At 41.8% G+C, this 19,924-nt stretch overlaps 1 protein-coding gene across 2 annotated transcripts in view; it reads right to left on the bottom strand.

The window, feature by feature from the left end:
- lypd6 (LY6/PLAUR domain containing 6) overlaps positions 1-19,641 on the bottom strand; it is a 28,022-nt gene extending 8,381 nt beyond the window's left edge. Inside the window, exons 1-2 of one of the 2 annotated variants that reach the window (XM_021597340.3) lie at positions 19,474-19,641; positions 35-208 (exon numbers count right to left, since the gene is read on the bottom strand). In XM_021597340.3, the coding sequence (XP_021453015.1) occupies positions 35-152 (118 nt within the window). In that variant the 5' untranslated portion in view covers positions 153-208; positions 19,474-19,641. The remainder of the gene's footprint in view (positions 1-34; positions 209-19,473) is intronic. The other variant, XM_090230717.1, reaches the window with a different exon arrangement.
- Between the last annotated feature and the right edge of the window lie 283 nt (positions 19,642-19,924).

The raw sequence follows: 19,924 nt of genomic DNA, 5'->3' as shown, positions 1-19,924 counted from the left end.
TTTTGGTCATGAAATAATAAAGTCTGATTCTTACTTGAGGGATGGAGGTAGATGATGTCCTGTTCTGTAAAGTCCTTTGATTGGGCTGTTTTCAGCCAATCAGCGATGACCGTCAGCAGTAGGACCCAGGCCACTGCAGGCCAGGGTTCCATTGCTGGCCGCGGCTTCACACATGCAGGTCTCTGATTGGACAATCACACGAGGACACCTGCAGCGGAAAGAGAGCACACATTTAACCCAACTCTTAGTTATATTCCTTTTTTTAGCCAATGCGATAGCATGTTCCACTTTGCAAAATTTACTTTGTTTCATTTCAAAGAAGAAAAAAAAGCATATTTAAAAAAAAGAAATCGATTTGGATTTCTGATCAAAGCATCCTGACTGCCTATCCTAACTATATGGTACAGTGACCATGGGAGTCACCAGCCCTTTTGGAAAAGACAGAGGAAAACCCTGAAGCCCTGGACATCCTCCAATCAGCCACCAGACCAGAAACAACAGAGCAGTGTTCATCATTAGGGTTGCAGTGTTCATCATTAGGGTTGCATCCTAAATAGCACCCTATGTGGTGCACTACTTTTGACCCCGGTCAGGCAATGTTCCCATTTGGGACACAGCCTGCATCTATTATCCCCCAGTCAAACATCTCCTCATTAGATCAATGACACCAGTCAGTCTGCCAGGGACCAGACTCTCATGCATCATCAGCCCTCATGCTGTCTTGATTCTGGTCCAGCTCAGTCTTTATGCAGTGAGAAACCAGTAACAGAGTTAGGAATAAAAAAAACAGTTGGGATAGTAATAAACAGTTACTTCTGTGTGAAGCATCCAAATCAATAGAATAATTACATCCAAATGTATATGCTGGTGGTTTTACCTGCTCACAAAATGATTCTCGAACGGCTCTCAGCTCTAACTCTAATCATACTCTATCCTGGTTGCGTAGATTAAAAAAAGACTGTTCAATGTACAATGTCATATTGGACAAATCTACTATGTTTGAAGATCGACCAATACTTGAGGATTGAATGCCCAAATAAATGCTCTTCAACCATACATCTATCTGGTCCTCTCTAACTTGTCAGTGGAAGAGAGCGGGGAGTACTACTGTATTGTTTAGTCATAGCTGAAGGGGTTGATAAAAGGCTGTGTGTACCAATTAGGCCCTCGGACCTTTGTAATTCATGAGGAGAAAGACCGCTTTGGCATTGTTTACTATTTCTACAGTATACAGTGTATTCTTCATTGATGGGCTGTGGCTTGCTGGGGATGGTCTGTGTTGTGAATGCTGTTAAATTGAAGACCAGGAGAAGAGGCCAGGCTCCTCAGAAGACCAGGAGGGTAGCAGCCCAGCCTCCTGGGCAACAGAACAGCAGAGTCGAGAGTGGCTGCATGTCGGTGAGGAATGACTCAAAACTCAAACATGTAGTGCCTGTAAAGTGTTATGTTTTTAACTACGTAATGGATATTAGAGTCCATTTTCTTTCAATAATTTACATGTTCCTTTTTGACTGTTTTTGTCATTTTGTGTGGGAAGGGTGGGTGGAAACTGGAAAGGTGTGGTATTTTTGTTGTTTTATAAGTGTGTCTTGTTGTTTATGATATAAAAATTAAGAACATAATAAGTATATCTTCAATATATTATTATTATTTACTTATTGATTAGTTGAATTTATTATTTAGAAGAATACATCATTTTTTTACCAATGTATCAATTTCTCCAGGGCTCTATAAGTGAAAAACATATGCAGTAAATGATAATAGGTATTTTCTGTTAACTCTGCTTTTACCACAAATAGAGAAACAGTCTTCACTGAAATGTTATTTATGATTTAATCAGAAGTTATTCAGGATCACTTATAGAATCACTGTGGCTGTCTGTCTTCAAAGCCTGAGGGATAGTGATGTTGGGTGACTGCCATTGGATTGATGTGTCACCATCACAACAAAGGAAATTACGCTTAGCCTACAGTTTCAGACTTAACAGTGACAAAACATAGGATTCCCTGGTAACATTAGAGGGGGAAGGGTGAAATGATTACATTAATATTGTACTCGTATGCCTTTAATGGAATGCCTGTGTCCTTGTGTGTCTGTGTGAGCAAGGTTGTTTTACCATTACGTGAGGATCTCCCTTGACAATACACAGACAAGATTGCTTAACGGTCTGACCAATTCTCTCTGAAGAAATACCCAGTAACCCACAACATGTCCAATCCAGACAAACCAGCCTTACCCAGACACAATATTGTGACATTCATTCGGTTCAGGAATTCCTCCGCAGAAGGAGGCAGTGGTCTAGTCTAGTCTCACCACCAAGGCCCATGTTGTTGACCCACTTAGTGATTCTGGGTAGATGTTGACTTCTCTGAAAGTCTGAATAACCACAGTCACATTGGAGGAGAGTTCCAATACTCTTGTTTTCACCACAGAATGGTGAAATGGCCCTGACCTTCCAGAGAATGGTAGAATGGCCTGACTTCCATTCAGTGTCCTTTTCCTAGTCTCCCAAACAGGTCCGAGGTAGCCAGGGTAGATGGGGCCTCTGTCCCTTGGGAAATCCGATTCCAGAGCCTAGAGCACGGGACACAGCCTGAGAGCTGGGAGACAAGGCTCGTCCATCAACCCTGGGAGAAATGTAGGGGTTGGCTATCGTGTAATTGTGTTCTCCTCACCCAGAGAAAGACCTTGGCCCATTCTGTCAGAGCGAGCTGACAGGGATATAGAAGAGTGCCTGGCCACGGGACAAGGGATAGCCCTGTGGTTGGTTGTTGTATTCTTTAAAGAAAAATTTGAGCCGTTTACACATTTGTCACATACACTTGACTCAAGCAATTTGTGTGGCACAACAAGACACAAAGAAGGGTGCAAAGCAAACTGATTAAGGAATTGCATTTGAGTAAGATGTCTCACTCCTAAGATCAATGCAAGCAAGAAACTACAAAAATTCCTCCAAAGTTCACACTTAGTTCATTTTCATCTGGTAATATCTGACACCCCCAGTCAAACTGATACTTATTGGCATTAGAGGATTTACCTCTGAGCCTCACTAAGTAATTTTAGGATTAGCTCTCAAAGTCAGCTGACTCAAACTGATTAGTGTGAATGTACTCACAGTGTTCCATCAAACCAAATCAAATATTGCTCACAAATAGCAGCATCGCCTTGAGACTTTAAACTTTGAAGTCTCCTGTAAGCTATTTTTGTACGGACTGTTGCCTCTTAAATCCGCCCGGTGATGTCTTTAAAGGTCCAATGCAGCCATTTTTATCCTAATATCAAATCATTTCTGGGTAACAATTAAGTACCTTAATGTGATTGTTTTCAATTAAAATGGTCAAAAAGAAACAAAATAGCTTCTTAGCAAAGAGCAATTTCTCAAGCAAGAATTTTGCTAGCACTGTCTGAGTGGGGAGAGTGGGGAGAGAGAACTGAAAACTAGCTCTTATTGGCAGAGAGGTTTGGAACTTTCTTTCTTATTGGTCTATTAACTAATTCACCGCCCGGTGATGTCACCAGACAGGTCAAAACTCCATCCCACCATAACAGGCTGGTCTTTTCAAACAGCTCTTACACTAAAAGGGGATTATCATAATTTTCACAATTTCACAGTATTATTCCAATCTCATAGTGTGGAAATATACATAAAACACACATTTTTGACTGCACTGTGCCTTTAAGGACAGGTGTACAAGGCCGTTAGAGTTCTGTCACCCTGGGCTACCAGGGTGGTTGGGGAGTGATAAAGCACTTTAATGTATTTCACCAACCAGCAATATCTCAGACCACAGCCACACCACGACCTTTTAACTCTGAATTTCCACACCTTCATTATCAAACAAAGCTGCTCTTCCATGTTTAGTGGTGATTGGGATTTGTGTTGTTTATGAACCTTGAGGCAGGTAGCTAAAGGTATTGTAACATGGGCCAAAGAAATCTAAAAGACTGAGCAAATAATCTTTATCTCAGGGTGTGGCTACACTGACACACTGTTGGATTTTCAGTGCACCAAATCAAAACAGCTTTCATTTTCTGGGCTCTGGCTCATACAGTAAGTACTGTGTGTATGCTTTCTCTTCTTTGCTGCACACTGCTGTTGAAGAGATAAACACAATTATCTTATCTTACCATGTTAAGTCAGCTTCTTTTGTTAACTAATGACCCTGAGCAAATATTTTCAGTCACTATAGTCTGAGGTATTAGCAGGGTACCTGATTTATGAAAACAATACAATTGTTTGGTGTGGGGATTGTTCTGTGATAGAATCGATAGGACAATGTTGTGATTGTGCTCCAGCTTTGCATACGAAATTAAGTAAACCCTCAGGGCATGATGAAACAATCTTAATACTCAATGTAAGTCTGCAACTTTAAGATTTGATTTGAATAGAATAAGCAATAAGTACAACACGTTGCAACAGAGCCATCATGACGAGAACGGGAGTGTTCAGTCAACTGATATAGACAAAGTACAGATATGTTTTTACTTTTCCTGTTGAAAAATGATATTCCACAAGTATAGATACAGTAAAGTACACTAATAGAGCAGAATAGGGTTTTCTAAGACACAATTGCAAAATTCAAGGGTTTGGCAAATCAAAGAGTTGTCTGATGGTTCACTCTGATGTCATCTGCCTCCCCCCTTGCTTGCTGGAACAATATAGGAGCAATAGAGGACAAAAGAGGAAAGCCCCCCCCCCCCCCCCCCACTTGTGCCATGTCATGAGGATACCTGAACCGCCTAATTGAGATGTGCCTTTTGTTAAATAAATCAGGTGATAAATGAGGTGCTAGGGAGCTGGAGTGGATATTTAATGCTACACGACAAAACTCTAACATAGGTTGTCAAAGCTGTCAGGAAAAAAAGAGAATTCAAAAAATGTGCTGAATTTGCTGAACTGTGGAAATCGAGCCGGAACTTCACTCTTGACCTAATCTCTACAACCACACTCTCCCCTTAAGCAGCACACTAACCTGTGGATGACTGGAGTGAACCCTGTATGGTCATATGTTAAGGTAAAGTGCTTCAAGGTCCAGACCATAACATCCCATCCGGTTTGGCCATAATAATGCATCTAAAACACGTTGATGGCTGTGTTACAGTAACTGTAAATAGGATAACATGAACATTGGCAACGCCCCACTGCAAAGTGCAAAGGGAAATCACGAGGGGCTGGTCACGGTTAGGGGGATTGTTTTATTATAATTTGTTATATTCAAAACCTGAATCAGTGTCTCTCAACTTCTTTCAAGTACACTTGTTCATTATGGCTCTCATGTACACACATAATACTTGCAATTTCTACCTTCAATGTGATGCCAGGAAATCCACAACCACCAACACAAAACACAACATATGCCCAGAAGCTGTGCAGAGTCATGGCCCCTTGTAATGCTCTACCTTCTGACCCCCTGGACAAGGCGCTGTGGCACTCTGTAGCCACGGTGGACTGCATTGAGTTTCCTCCCAGAGATTGTTATCATGGCAAAAAGTCCACAGTGTATTCAGGGAGAGACCAAAAGAGAGAGGTGTACATATCAACCAGCAGGAACACTGACCCATTTCCTGTTTCCTTTTCCTGCTACTGTAACAGGTAGAGAGACAAATACATGAAACAGACGAATACATGAAGACTATTCTTGGATGGACCAAGAATGATAATCTGCAATGCTAGGATAACTTTGACAGGCCTGTAGTATAAAACACTGCACTAATGCAAAATGTATAAACAGGTAAAACGGGCATCTTTTACACAAATATTTTTAGACCATTTATTTAGAAAAAATCCACAATTCCAGGATTCACCAGTTTTGGAGTGTTCAGTAATTTATTAATTCCATTATTTTCACAGATGGAACCACTTTCTCAGTAGCACAATAAGTCCTTTGGGGGACTGTTGAACTGCTAAAACCAGCCGCAAAAACTATTGACTGATCACAGGGCTGATGAGGCAGATCAGATGAGTGCTTCTGATATTCACCAGATTAACCTCTGCCTCAACCTTTACTCTGGGGATTGCAAAATAATACCTTGTGTATGAATGGGGAGAAAGCTAAAGGACACAAACAGACAGGTATCCCATTGACATTGGGAGTGGGGACAACGGTCTTATTTCAACTCTGCAGGTGTCAACACAGAAGCTAAAGGACATCTTATTGGCCTTAATATCTCTGTGAGGATTCGTATTTAACATGCTAAGGTACCTCTATCTCTCTGTGAGGAGTCTACTATTACATGTTACACGCTAAGCCATGTGTCAGCAGGTGCCTCACTTGACTTTGGAGGAAACAAATTGACAAGGCTGACAGAAATGGAGGATGATCGAGAAAGAGTGCGACTGCTCCAAAATAGTTTATCTACAGACGTCAAACGGCTAATCGAATTACAAAGGAATCGCCTACAAAATCAGGGCCAAATTTAACACTAGCCAAAAAGTTCTCACAACCTGTGCCATGATTCAAGAAAATAGATTTCACATGACATTTCTCCCCATGTCTTCATCGGTGTTGGAATAAGCGCTTGGAATTTCTTTACAGTGACAGTTTCCTCTTTGATTCATGCATTAATAATGTGAGATAAGCATCAATCCTTGGTCCAGACAGAGTTCATAGAAAAACGTTAAAATGTTTCTCGTATTTTTTTTGTCATAAGACAATAATTAATGGGTGGATCAGAAAGGCAACCTTCCAATGCATGTCAACCTTTCAGTCAGGAAATGCTTGGAGTGGAACAACTTCAATCGTACCAGCCTCTCTAAACCTCTGCCAGGATGCCTGCCATAAGCTACACCTGTCGTCAAAGCCTTCATGCCTTTTGGCGCGCTGTGCAAATGGAAGCTATGGTCTTTTGTTTGTATTTAGAATCTTCTCTTTTGTTTAACAGGTCTGAAGGGAGGGCTGATAGACTGTTGTTTGGCAGTTGGCACAGCCATAGAGGTAATCACTGTTGAAGGAGAAGAGGAGGAACCTAGACAGAATCCATCGTTTCTCTTTTTCTAACACCACGTGACTGTTTCATTCTTTTGTTTGTCTCTCCTTACTTATTTGTCTGTGTAACATTTTTCACTCTCTCTTGCTATCAATTCCACAAGATGGGGAGTCTCACTCTGAGGTGACAGGTTAAATGGAAAAGCATCACTCCAGCCTTTAATGAATTTGAAAGTGGTCCCATTTTCCAAACCCCTCCCTTTCAGTTTGACAAAATAGCAGGTCGTGGCAACCGACCACTGATTCAGGATTGTGGCTTTAAATGCAAACGCAAAGGGTGTGTGTCTGGGTGTGCTTAAGTTTAATTAGCCAGGAAGTGCCTGTGTGTGTGTGCCTGCTGTGAGAGAGGTCAATGGGGTAGTAATGAAGAAAAGCAGCATTTAGTACTCTTAAGATCCCTTTCAGTGCCCCACATGGCCCCAGGTGAGTAATGAATAGCTCCACATGGTTGTGGATATCGGAGGAGGGAAAAATTATTACCATTCATAAACCTTATCCATCATACTGTACAACGGCACTGCTTCAACTGGATATTAGAGGAGGGAAAACGAACCCCATTCATCACACAACAACACTGCTTCAACTGGATATCGGAGGGGGGGAAAACGAACCCCATTCATCACACAACAACACTGCTTCAACTGGATATCGGACAGGGGAAAACGAACCCCATTCATCACACAACAACACTGCTTCAACTGGATATCGGAGGGGGGGAAAACGAACCCCATTCATCACACAACAACACTGCTTCAACTGGATATCGGACAGGGGAAAACGAACCCCATTCATCACACAACAACACTGCTTCAACTGGATATCGGAGGGGGGGAAAACGAACCCCATTCATCACACAACAACACTGCTTCAACTGGATATCGGACAGGGGAAAACGAACCCCATTCATCACACAACAACACTGCTTCAACTGGATTTCGGAGGGGGGGAAAACGAACCCCATTCATCACACAACAACACTGCTTCAACTGGATATCGGAGGGGGGGGGGAAACGAATCCCATTCATCACACAACAACACTGCTTAAACTGGATATCGGACGGGGAAAAACGAACCCCATTCATCACACAACAACACTGCTTCATCTGGATATCGGACGGGGGAAAACAAACCTTATTCATCACACAACACTGCTTCAAACCTCTCCACGTGTGACTCTCAACGAATCAAATACCTACTGGTTATCATCCTTTACCAAATTCTATAAAGTTGGTGACATATTATCCAGTCTAAAGAAAAGTTTGTGGTCATACGCACATCCTTAAAAACATAGGTGCTGGGCTAATAAAGAAGACTAGAAACAACAATATTATCCAGTCTTACCAATGTTTCATTTCATTACAGATGCACATAAATTAAGAACATAATTGGCTGCATGGTATATCTTGTTGTCTCGAGAGAGAGGATGACGCAAAGTCATCCCATCCCAATCTTCTTTCAGGTCAGTGCAAAAGTCAGACCTAATGTTCATATTACTCTATAGCCCAACCCAAAATGCTTGGGCCTGAGCCTCCTTGTGGGTGAGAGCAGCAGGAGTGTCTCTTGGAGAGGATGCCAGCAGGGTAAGGCAATCTGTGGCCCGCAACACAATCTCCTGGGCTGAGCAATGACCTGTGAATAATGGTTCCTCCCTTCTGAGAGGGAGAGAAATGCAAATCACCAGCAGTCTAGTGACTCTGAGAACTGGTCTGACCAGATTCAGAAAAAGAGGGAGGGAGAATTGGTTGGACAGGGGGGAAGAGAGGTAGGGAGGGGAGAGTGGTGAGCAGGGTTGGGTAGGTTATTATCTAAATGTTACCCGTTACAGTTACTAGTTACTGTCCAAAATTATAGTCAGTAATGTAATTTTTGCATTACCCAAACTCAATAACGTTAATAACTTTCAGTTACTTTTGGATTACATTCCCTTAAGAGGCATTAGAAGAATACAAAACTGATTCATCATACACATTTGGTGTGTCATCATAGTGGTCACTGACTTGTGGTCAGACTCAGGTGGAACAAATGTACACTTGCACCTTTTTTCAACACTGAATTGAATGTAATTGAAAAAAACTAAAGATGTCATAATGTATTTATTTTTTAAAAACATCCTTTCTGAATTTAAAAGTAATCCAATAAGTAATCATTTTGTTTTCAAAAGTACCAGTAATATGATTACAATATTTTTAGCTGGTAATGTAACTAATGTAAAAACAGTTTTTTTTATATATATATAAAATCATAGAGGTTCTTGCTGCAAGCTTTTCTTTCTGTGCTGCAGGCCTTTAACAGTTGTGCACATTTCAACAGCGTTGTACCTGGGTAGCAGAGTGGTATAAAATATTATACTAGCTATTATAAACTGGGTGGTTCGAGCCCTGAATGCTGATTGGCTGACAGCCGTGGTATATCACGTGTATGACAAAACAGTTATTTTTACGGATCTAATTACATTGGTAAACAGTTTATAATAGCAATAAAGCACCTCAGGGATTTGTGATATAGGACCAATATACCACGGCTAAGGGCTGTGTCCAGGCACTCCGCATGTGTTTGATTTTGAACAGCCCTTAGCCGTAGTTTATTGGACATATACCACACCCCCTCTGGCCTTATTGCTTAAATATAAAATAGAAAGCTACAGTATGCTACAGTAGGAGAGGTTTTTCGGAACTTGCCTGCACAACTGAAAAAAAGCTTGACAAATCTATACAGTATGCATACCTTTTGTCCCTTAACAAATCCAATTATGCCATTCTTTCAGGACGATTCAGAGAAACAAAGTAAAGCTGATTAAATGCAGGGCTGACAACCGCAGTCGAGACAAAGCCCAAGCCTCCCATTGATTCAAAAGTGCCAAAACAAAACGAGACAATGCTTCATCAACATGGACTGTCCACTCTTGTTATTTGCCATATGGCAGCAGCCAACGATGCCCCTGGCCTCTGGTAGTCTATCCCACAAAACCTGTGGTTACGTCTCAAATGGCACCCTATTCCCTATATAGTGAACTACTTTTGACCAGGGCCCACAGTGCACGGGTCAAAAGTAGTGCACTATGTAGAAAATAGGGTATCATGGGACTTGGGAGTCGGAGTCAAATCGGATCAGAATCACTGGCTGGCTAATTGAAATCCTACATGCGACCAGCACAACCCTAATCCAGCAGTTTTCTTTTGAAGTGCTCCAAGTCAGCTGTATAATTTTTTAATCCCCAATCTCGAAGGTTTGGCGCATACGAAGATCCAGAGGATTAACCATGTAGCTGGTACTCACGGGGGGAACAGGCTGCTGGCTACTGCCAGAAAATGCCATGGTCAGGAATAAAAGGGCGCCCACTGTACAATAATAAAGCAGTGGAATGTTGCCTGTGCAGATAAAACATGTATTGTACTTTGCCTTGGCCTTAACATGACACGGGATCTGGCTATTAGTCCATTTTGAGGTTGGTTTGGTTCGATTACTAAACAATAATCAGTTTTCGATTTCGGTTTTGATTATTTGGGTTGAATGTTGTAGCAAAACAGAATAAAACAATTAATAAAAGTCACATGATGGTAGTGACTGCCCATTACTGCTTATCACTTATTAACCATCATTTATTCACATTATTTTATTTTAATAAAATATTTCAGACGTTGTGTCTACTTCATTTGCTTCATTTGAGGATTGTATTACTTCATTCCATGTCATCATCTCGTCTCTGTAGAGCGGCTGCTTATGCCGTCTGACAAAATCACTATAGTTCTTCAAAGTTCTTGTAGTTCTTCAAAGTAAATAAGGCATACTTTTATGACTGCTGAACATCAACTATCAATCACTTAGATGTATTTTCAGGTAGAGATACAATGCGAAGCAACAGCTCCTCTCTATATTCCTTCACGATCACACATTCTTCTGTCTTTTCAGTAGCAGGCGTAAAAGAAACACAAGACTGGACAAGTAGATGCGCAATGGATTATGGTCATTGTAGTTAATTACCAGGCTTTATGCACTAAACTATGTGGAATATTGGCCTGTTAGAAACTAAAACTCCCTACTACATCACACAGCTCAGGCTGGATCTGATTTGTCTTTCGAGAAACTGTGCAATGTGTGCATTGAGCTCACAGAAGAAAAACGTACGAAATGGAATTCAAATAATTGAACCGATGTCAGTCAATTCGTTTTTAAATAAAAAAATTTACACTACCTCACTGCAGTCACACTTATGATAGACATAAACGACGGGATAGCGCAGATTTGCAGAGTAGTTTGAAATAATCTGGGACTGTAACAATATAACAGCAGGATGGAGAAGCTGGATCAAATGAAGACTCAATGGTCTGTATGCCTGAACAGTTACAGTCATTATAGCCCATGTTTATTTGTGTGGCGGTATTTGCCACTATATGCCATTCAATTGCTAGTGAGTAGGCTAGTCATTTACTTTAGATATAGGACACCACTCTATTTAAAGGAGCAGGGAACATTCAAATGTGTCCCAAAGTTATAGTCTTACTGCAAGGGATTGGTCCAAGTGCAATGTGATTAAAGCTTCATTTCCTTTCAACTTTATCCCATTAAAACGAATGCATTAAAGTATTTAGGCCTACATAAATCACATTAACTCAAACCCTGTCATGACATCATGTAACAAATACCAGGCGAGCAATTGTCATAATTACAGTGTAATTTTCCACATTTCAGAATAATTACCTTTCTCCCAACAGTCTGTGGTTTCTGGCCTGTAGCTGTAGTTTTTTTTCCTCAAACAAAGCTTTTTTAAAAAAAAGAAATTGCCTGCATTTATTCACAGCAAAACATGGCTTGTGTTGAGTCCAAATAAAAATAAATGTGGGTGTGCTTTAGTATTGAATTATGTCTTCGACATACACATAGCCTATAAATATGAATACAATAAATAAAAAATCATAAAGTGATCACCAAAAAAGCCTTTCATTTCAAAGCAAATATGAGCAGAATTAGGTTTATAGGAATGCCAACATTGAAACAGAAGTCGTCATAACACCTCACGTGGTACAGGGTGTTTGTGTACCGTAAACCACACAATGTAGGGTGGCTACCAAGCAAACAGGAAAAGCTCCCTGGGAGGTCAATACAACTCACAATGGAGTTCTCCATCTACTGTACAAACTGGACCACTTTAAGGATCACAATGAGACCTTCTCTCTCTCTCTCTCTCTCTCTCTCTCTCTCTCTCTACAGTTTACATGTACATGGGCCTTGCCTATCGATCAGTCAGTGAGACAGGCATCCATGTTTGCGTCCCAGTGTGATGTGATGTACAAGTGCTCCTATTCTACACATAATGCTTTAGCAGGGGGCTTAGGAGAGGCGCAGTCAGCCCGTCGCCCCCCTCCTCTGGGACATACCAGCTCTCCCACATTGTTTGGCTGGCCTGTGAAGGGGCTAAAGCCCCTGCATGAGAAACAGAGGGCGCAGTACACCAAATCTCTTTGAAGGGTGGCTAAGATGTGTGAAGTTTTTGATACGGGACCGGGTCCACGAGGAGAGGAGGGGTGACTGTGACTGAGGTATGACTGGGATCAGAGGGGCTGACGGGGGGATAATGCACCCTGTGACAGCTGCAAAGGGGTCAGACTCAGAGAGAGGGGCTGCAGGGGTGGATCTGATCCCCTTGTACTTGAGGGTGACATGAAGCCGTGGGTCCAGTTGAAAGGCAACATGGAAGCTAATTGGGATTTTGGAGGTGACTGTTTTCTTTTTTCTTCATTTTGTCTTAATAGAGGCACTAGGGACGGCACAAACCACCCTGGCTCAAGATTTTTCACACCACATACACAGAGAGGGCATGGACTGCTGACTTTAAAGGTTGAATTAGGTACCCCAGGAGAATGAAGAAATGTACAGCACTCCATTTAAGAATGAGTTCAACTATGAGAAGTTGGTTTTGATTGTCTACGTTTGAGCTTGATTGAACTGTAGAGACCAACAATGGTAAGACTGGGTCTGGTAGGAAGACTGGATAGAAGACAGGACCAGCATAAACAACCAGTCAACGGTCTATAAAAGACAGGAAGGCTGAACCTTCCCAACCAGAACTCAACAAGTCTCCGGTTCTCTGATTTACTCCCTAGCAAGCTGTTGAAAGTGACCGTGTACGTAGTTACAGGAGACCTTACATCGCTGATCTGACCAGTCTTATCTTACAGAGAACTCATTTCCCTCAGGAAATATGAGTGGTTTAGGACCACATTTTTGTCCTTTCTTCCCAACACCAAAGTCTGTCAAAAAGAAACCACACAATTAGACACAGTGCATAAAGCTTTAAATGCTCTGCTCTGTAAAGACCTGACTTCAAAGTCAGAATGACTGGCCGCTTCGTTTTGAAGACAACGACCATGTCACCTGAGGAAAATTGGACTGATCGATTCACAGTCAATTGAAGATGGGCTTAAGTTTAAGAGATTGAAATCCCCTAAAATCGGACCTTTGGTTTTTGGCAATACTGAGGTCATGGAAGGGAATTAGTATTTTACTCCAGAGATGCATAACTGTGATTATTGAAGTATATGTAGGTTTAGGAATTTATTAAACAGAATATAATACAGTCAATTGTTTATAGAAAGGAAATGAATGATAATCGTAATTATTTGATTTTACTGCCCTTTGTGTGGCAGAACATTTTTACAGTTACGTTGCAGAAGAAATAAAACATGGATTTTACTACTACAAAGCATGAATTATGCATAAGACACTATCCAATCACATTCATGGACTAAAAGTGCTGAACTTCAAAGAAAGATCATCAAAAGACATGATCTCAAGGGACGTGGTGAGTGTATCTCTGGTTGTAGATAGTAAAACCGTGCCCCTTTACGCTCTCGATCCACTCAAAGTGTTGAGCAGGGTGACGACGTTGCCTGCATACTAAAATAGAGGTTAACCAACCATAGCCCTAGCCTAGATGCTGTCTCTGTTCAGCTATTACATACCACTCCTCATTTACTAGAGACTGGCCTATCAATAATGAGTTCGAGGACATCAGAGGATTTCATCCTAATTATTTGGCAAATGACAGGAAGTGAAATGTTTGCTCAAAAGACTGGTAACCAGACTACCATAGCCACATAACATGGGAGGGACTACAGTATATATGTCACAATGTGTGAATCAAAGAAGGTGAATATGACAGTGGATTTTTCTACTTTCCTCAAGAAGCTCTGACTTATTTTGTAGGCTACATTAGAGTCTCAGATTTCCTTGGGGAAAACATTTAGTTCAAAGTGTTCCCCAAATGAAACATTTGGCCCTGTTCTCTTCTCTGCGTGTAGAAATCCTATTTTCCCTCTTTGCTTTCATCCGTATTTTTAGTCCTTGAAATCTCAGCCATGAGTGCTTCTTCTTCATATTTCACTGCAATTTAAATGCACTTTTTCTATCTACAGTCTTTGATTAGAAAATGAACAGCATGAAATCCAAACACAGAAAATGTACATCAATTGAAAATGTAGGATGTGTCACTCACAGTTGCAGCAGATTATGGTAATCAAGCACTTAACCCCAATATAACAGGACAGAAAAGAGACAGCAGGTTCACCCCAGGATGCAAGCTTCTTCCAGGCACACATTGGTGTGAGGGAGGCTAGAAGGAGGCAGTGTGGACGAAGTCGAATACATCTGATCACTAAACCATTGGGAAAGATACCAAGGGGTGATTAGAATCCAAATCAATCTGAAACTGAACTGAATTCTGCAAGGCCACACCCCTCTGCAGCCATGGAAAATCATTCCAGTAGTTTCCTACAGCCTACCGGGGAACATTGGGTTAACTGCCTTGTTCAGGGGCAGAACGACAGATTTTTACCTAGTCAGCTCAGGGATTCGATCCAGCAACCTTTCGGTTACTGGCCCAACGCTCTAACCACTGCCGCCCCAGGGACTATAAAAAGTTTGGGAACCACTACTCTAGGTTAGAAGGGTTTCTGACTTAGACAACTCAGTGGTGCAGTCACCGAACATAAAGGTCTGGTAGTAAAAGTCATCCATGCGTTTAAGCTTCCACAAACTTTGCTGAATAATTCACAGAGAGCAGCATTAGCAGTATGTCAGAGACAGGGATATACGGTAGCAAGAGGGAACCACATAACCTACAGTAACCTTTGTTTAACACATTTCCAGGCTACAATTATTGTCCTTGAAAAGACAATACTCAAATGTTATGTACTTGAAATTAACATTACAGTATACATAAGGGGCTCCCGAGTGGCGCAGAGGTCTAAGGCACTGCATCTCAGTGCTAGAGTTGTCACTACAGACCCCCTGGTTTGAATCCAGGCTGTGTCACAACCGGCTGCGATTGGGAGTCCCATAGGTTGGCACACAATTGGCCGAGCGTTGTCTGGGTTTGGTCGGTGTAGGCCATCATTGTAAATAAGAATTTGTTCTTAACTGACTTGCCTAGTTAAATAAAATAAAACTACATCATTTGGAATTGGCACAATAAGAAAAAAGCCCCTTTGAACACTATTAAACTAATTTGTGAATGATCTGGCTACGACGGGTGCCCTGGAGGAAAACTAACCCGGGCCTGGCCTAGCTATGGAGCAAGCCTTCTCACCTCTGACCCTGTCCCTGATCCATCCCTGATCCTATTGACAGCTTCTCCTCAGTGACACCCTGACTAGAGAGTGGAGAGAGTACCCCGCTACAGGCCCAGTCTCTGAGATACTGGAGACAGAAAGCCACTCTCTGCTGTGCAAAGGCTGGCTGAAGGGTTAATACTGGTTTAAACATCCCTATCATAGCTCAGAACTAGTCCACCACTGACCTCTGCTATGCTGTGACCCACTTGAACATCACGGTGATGACAAGCGTGCAATAGTGATTTGCGAGGGCAGCTGAGAAGTTCCTAAGTCTCCTTATAAAAATGTGGAGTATTTCCGTTTAATGTCTTTAACAGTGGGACAGAGAGGGAGAGAGAGAGGAGAGAGAAAAACAGAGTAGTCTAAAACAGGAAGAGATAGAGATCGACCCTTATATAAAATGTGGACATTAACCCCAAAAAGGATTTGTGACCAAGGAGTTCTCTTCATGAAGTGAAATACAAATATCAAAGGCCACATGTCTGTCAGTAAAAATCACAGGAAACATTTTCTCACAAAAAGCTCTTTCTTTATCTACATGCTCTGGTCTGGCATCCAGGTCTACACCGGGAAACAGGGGCGGCATGTTCCACAATGACTCCCTGTGTGTGTGTGTGTGCGTGCGCGTGTATGTAAGAGAGAGAGATGCAGCACTATCACCATTCTTCACCTGTTTTTTTTCCCAACAGCATTTTGCCACTGAGGGTAAATTACTGCAGGTAACTCAGATACTGTAAATGGTAGGGAGAGATAATTTACCACTGAGAAAACAGCCAACAGCACATTCTGGCAAGACCAACACAGAGTTGAGCGCACCTTGACAGGCCTTATTTGTCATGTGTTTGCATGCAAAAAGGGACGGGCCAAGGACCAAAAGGCACGTTACACAAGCCATCCATCAACCTAGTGGGGAGGCTCAGCATTAGGGCTGGCTGTACCAGTACATGACTGAGTGAGGGTACCCATTGCAGCTTATTACCATTCACCTCCACCATACCTGTATTATCCAGGTAACAACACCCCATACTCTGTCTGCACCTACCGAGGATAATGACCCATATACCTGCATCCTCTGTCTCCACATCCTTGTTATTACCCACATCTCAAATTATACCCTTGTGTCTCCCCATACCCCCATCTCCATCCCCACACCACTATGTCCCCTGCAGGTGTCCCTACCTACATCTGTCTTTGCCCAGCCGTAGAGCCACATCACTAGTACCGGTGGTGTCACTCAGGGTCATTGGACCAGCGGCAGTCACAGATCTGACCGGGAGCACTATCAATCACAACAACACATAATGGAATGTGTCCAAGCTAATGAGGAGGAACAGAGCGTTCCCCACCTGACATGATGACAGTACATTTCTCAACCTAGTCAGGGGATACCTCACTAATCCATCACACAACAGGGTCGATCGGGTTGTAGATCTATCCATCAATGACACAGACGTAGTGCAATGTTAATATACATTTTAATGATGGTGCATATATAAGCTGTAGGAGAGAGTGCATTAAACTGACCCAAAATGTAGATGTCCTGTGTGATAGATGGACTGTTAAACAAATCAGTCTGAAACATTTTGATCCTATAAGTCTTGCTAAATGTATTTATCCTAACATCACAGTAAGTAGTACACTGAATCTCATCATATATTTGACAATTGCATTCCTGAAAAGTACACACACAAAAAATGTATCAAGTTATTATGCTCTTTCAACACATTTGTGTTTCTCAGTCATGATTTAAAAATGAATATTAATCTCAATCCAGCGAGTGTTCCTCAGCTCCAGCAAGTGATTTCTGTTGAGAGCAAGGCCCATACATACAATCCCCCTGAAATGGGGCCCAGGGGACCCCATGCCTGTTCTTGCCACGCGTGGGCATCAGGCATCAGCCTCGTGCTGCAGAGAGCAGAGCAGCCCACAGAAACACACAGTTTTTGGGAAGACTAAATTCTTTCACCTCAAAAACTAATTTCTCATGCTCTATTGTTATGCTGATGTCCTCCTTACAAAAGCATGCATTGCCCCAACTCACACGCCGCACGATTATCAATGAGTCAGACTACAGATGGAGCGTCACACCAAATCAAATAAAAAATAAAACACAAAGTTACTGGTTACAAACACATGGTTAGCAGATGTTATTGTTAGTGTAGCAAAATGCTTATAGGAAAATGCTTAAATTTAACCAACTCTTCCCTTATTCAGATCAAATATCAGTTTCCTCCTTTATTTTGATCACATACAGCATATGCATCATAAGAAAGGTCGTCAGTGATGATGTGCTAGGGCACAGATTGGTAAGGAAAGCTTTTACAGTTTGTCCTTCTATCTGTGTCGTTAGCTAATATACTGGACACAAATATTTCTGTCTGTAATAAAAGGAAAAACCCATTCTGATTGGCTGGCCCTGGTTCCCCAGTGGGTGGACCTGGCTCCAAGTGGGTGGGCCTATGCCCAGTCATGTGAAATCCATAGATTAGGATCTAATTTATTTATTTCAGTTGACTGATTTCCTTCTATGAACTGTAACACAGTAAAATCTCTTAAATTGTTGCACGTTGCGTTTATATTTTTGTTCAGTATAGTTGACACACAGATGAAACCTCCAGGAAATAGAGGTGGCAGAAAACACGGTGAAGGATCAAAACAGGGTGATAACTATGTCTATGTAACAGTAGGGGGGAACCTCTGGTCATCACCAGTTATTTTCTCTGACCACCAGATTTTAGTGGCACCCATACATGGAATATGAAGGGGTAGAGCACAGCAAGGTGATCTAAGCCAAACTGACAGAGCTACCACAGAGAGGAACAGCCTAGCAGGAGGGAGCAGAGCAGGAGACTAGGGCAAGTCTTTGCCCCCCAGCAACCTCTGCTCTACAGAATATGGAGCAATGAGAGACCACTCCCAAACAGATGCACTAAAATCCACATAGCAACAGCAGCAAGCCCCCCGTGAACAATCCCCCCACCTCTCCACTACTGAGGGAGTTACAGCCAACCTCAAACCTCTGGCTTCCATAGATGCGTCTGTCCGGGGGTAGGGAAAACACTGTACATGGACAAGACAAGGGTATGGGAGCCTCAATGCACCTGCTAGTCTACATTCACATCCATTGCAATACTGAGTTCCTTTTCCACAGTGGATCTGGACCCTGGTCTGTAATACAGTCCAAATGTGTGAAATTAAACCTGCATGGCATTTAGTACAATCTGGCAGAGGTGTGGTCCAAATGGAGCTCATAGTTTCTATTCCTTGAATACCCCAACCTCTTGATTTAGTAACATAAAATGTGCAAAATGTTATTGGTTTCAATAGAAACTAGGTAATAATTGTGTAATAATAACGTAACTAATATGTAGCCTAGCAACTATATTGTGGACAATCAGACAGTCCTTTGTTATTCTGGGAGTATAATTTATTAATGTCAAACAAACAAAAACAGCCTTTCAAATATATTTCATGTAAGTCAAATAGAATTGGTCACATTTATATTTTACTCAAATGACAGGATACATTTCCTCCATCCATAAAGTATTATTCATGCATGGATAATATTTTTCTCTATTCTGGTCATCATGTTATGGTGTTGACACAGGAGAATGGGGGTCTAAGTGGGTCTGCAAGAAGAGCTTAAATACAACACAAAAACAGTGTGCACTGGATACAGTTTCATAGTCTATTGCACTTGGCTTTTCTATTATTTTGCATTCTTGTTATATTCATTTTCTTTCTCAAATAATAAATAATGTATCCAATTATTTCTTGGGGGGCTCTGTTTACCCATGTCACCGCACAGCCACTCTATTGTCGCTTATTGATCCCATTGAGTATTTGTAGTTACTAAATAAACAAAACACTTCACTTACTAGGAATTCCTCCTGTAGCAGTCAAACTTCACCCCAGGTCCCAGCTTTTGAATAGTCCACGGCTCTAAAACAAATGTACACTCCTCCGTGTGTTGCCTTTGCGGATTATTGCACGTCGGTAGGTCGGTGTATTGGCTCTGTGACTCTTTGACGTCTTGGAAATGGAATACATTAGTTGACGACGGGTGGCGGGAGGCGTGTTCAATACCGACTGGGACAGTCCCAATAGGCTGCGCATCTCGATAGTAGGTTCACATTCAAATTAGGAACACAGACAGACGCCACACTTTCACTTAGCCTTTCCCTTATTCCTCCATTTGATTAGAAATAATACTGCAGTTGTCCTTTGAATGCAAAAAAATATTAATCCTTAAAACTAGAGACGGATAATCAATATTCCATATTTTTCTAGGCACCGTCAGAGCTGGAATCTGTTCTGAAATGGTTCCAA

The sequence above is a fragment of the Oncorhynchus mykiss genome, chromosome 3 (genome assembly GCF_057628025.1).
Source record: "Oncorhynchus mykiss isolate SJ-2025 chromosome 3, ASM5762802v1, whole genome shotgun sequence".
NCBI lineage: Eukaryota > Metazoa > Chordata > Actinopteri > Salmoniformes > Salmonidae > Oncorhynchus > Oncorhynchus mykiss.
The sequence above is the reverse complement of the archived record's forward strand: the minus strand, read 5'-3'. Positions and strand labels throughout refer to the sequence as shown.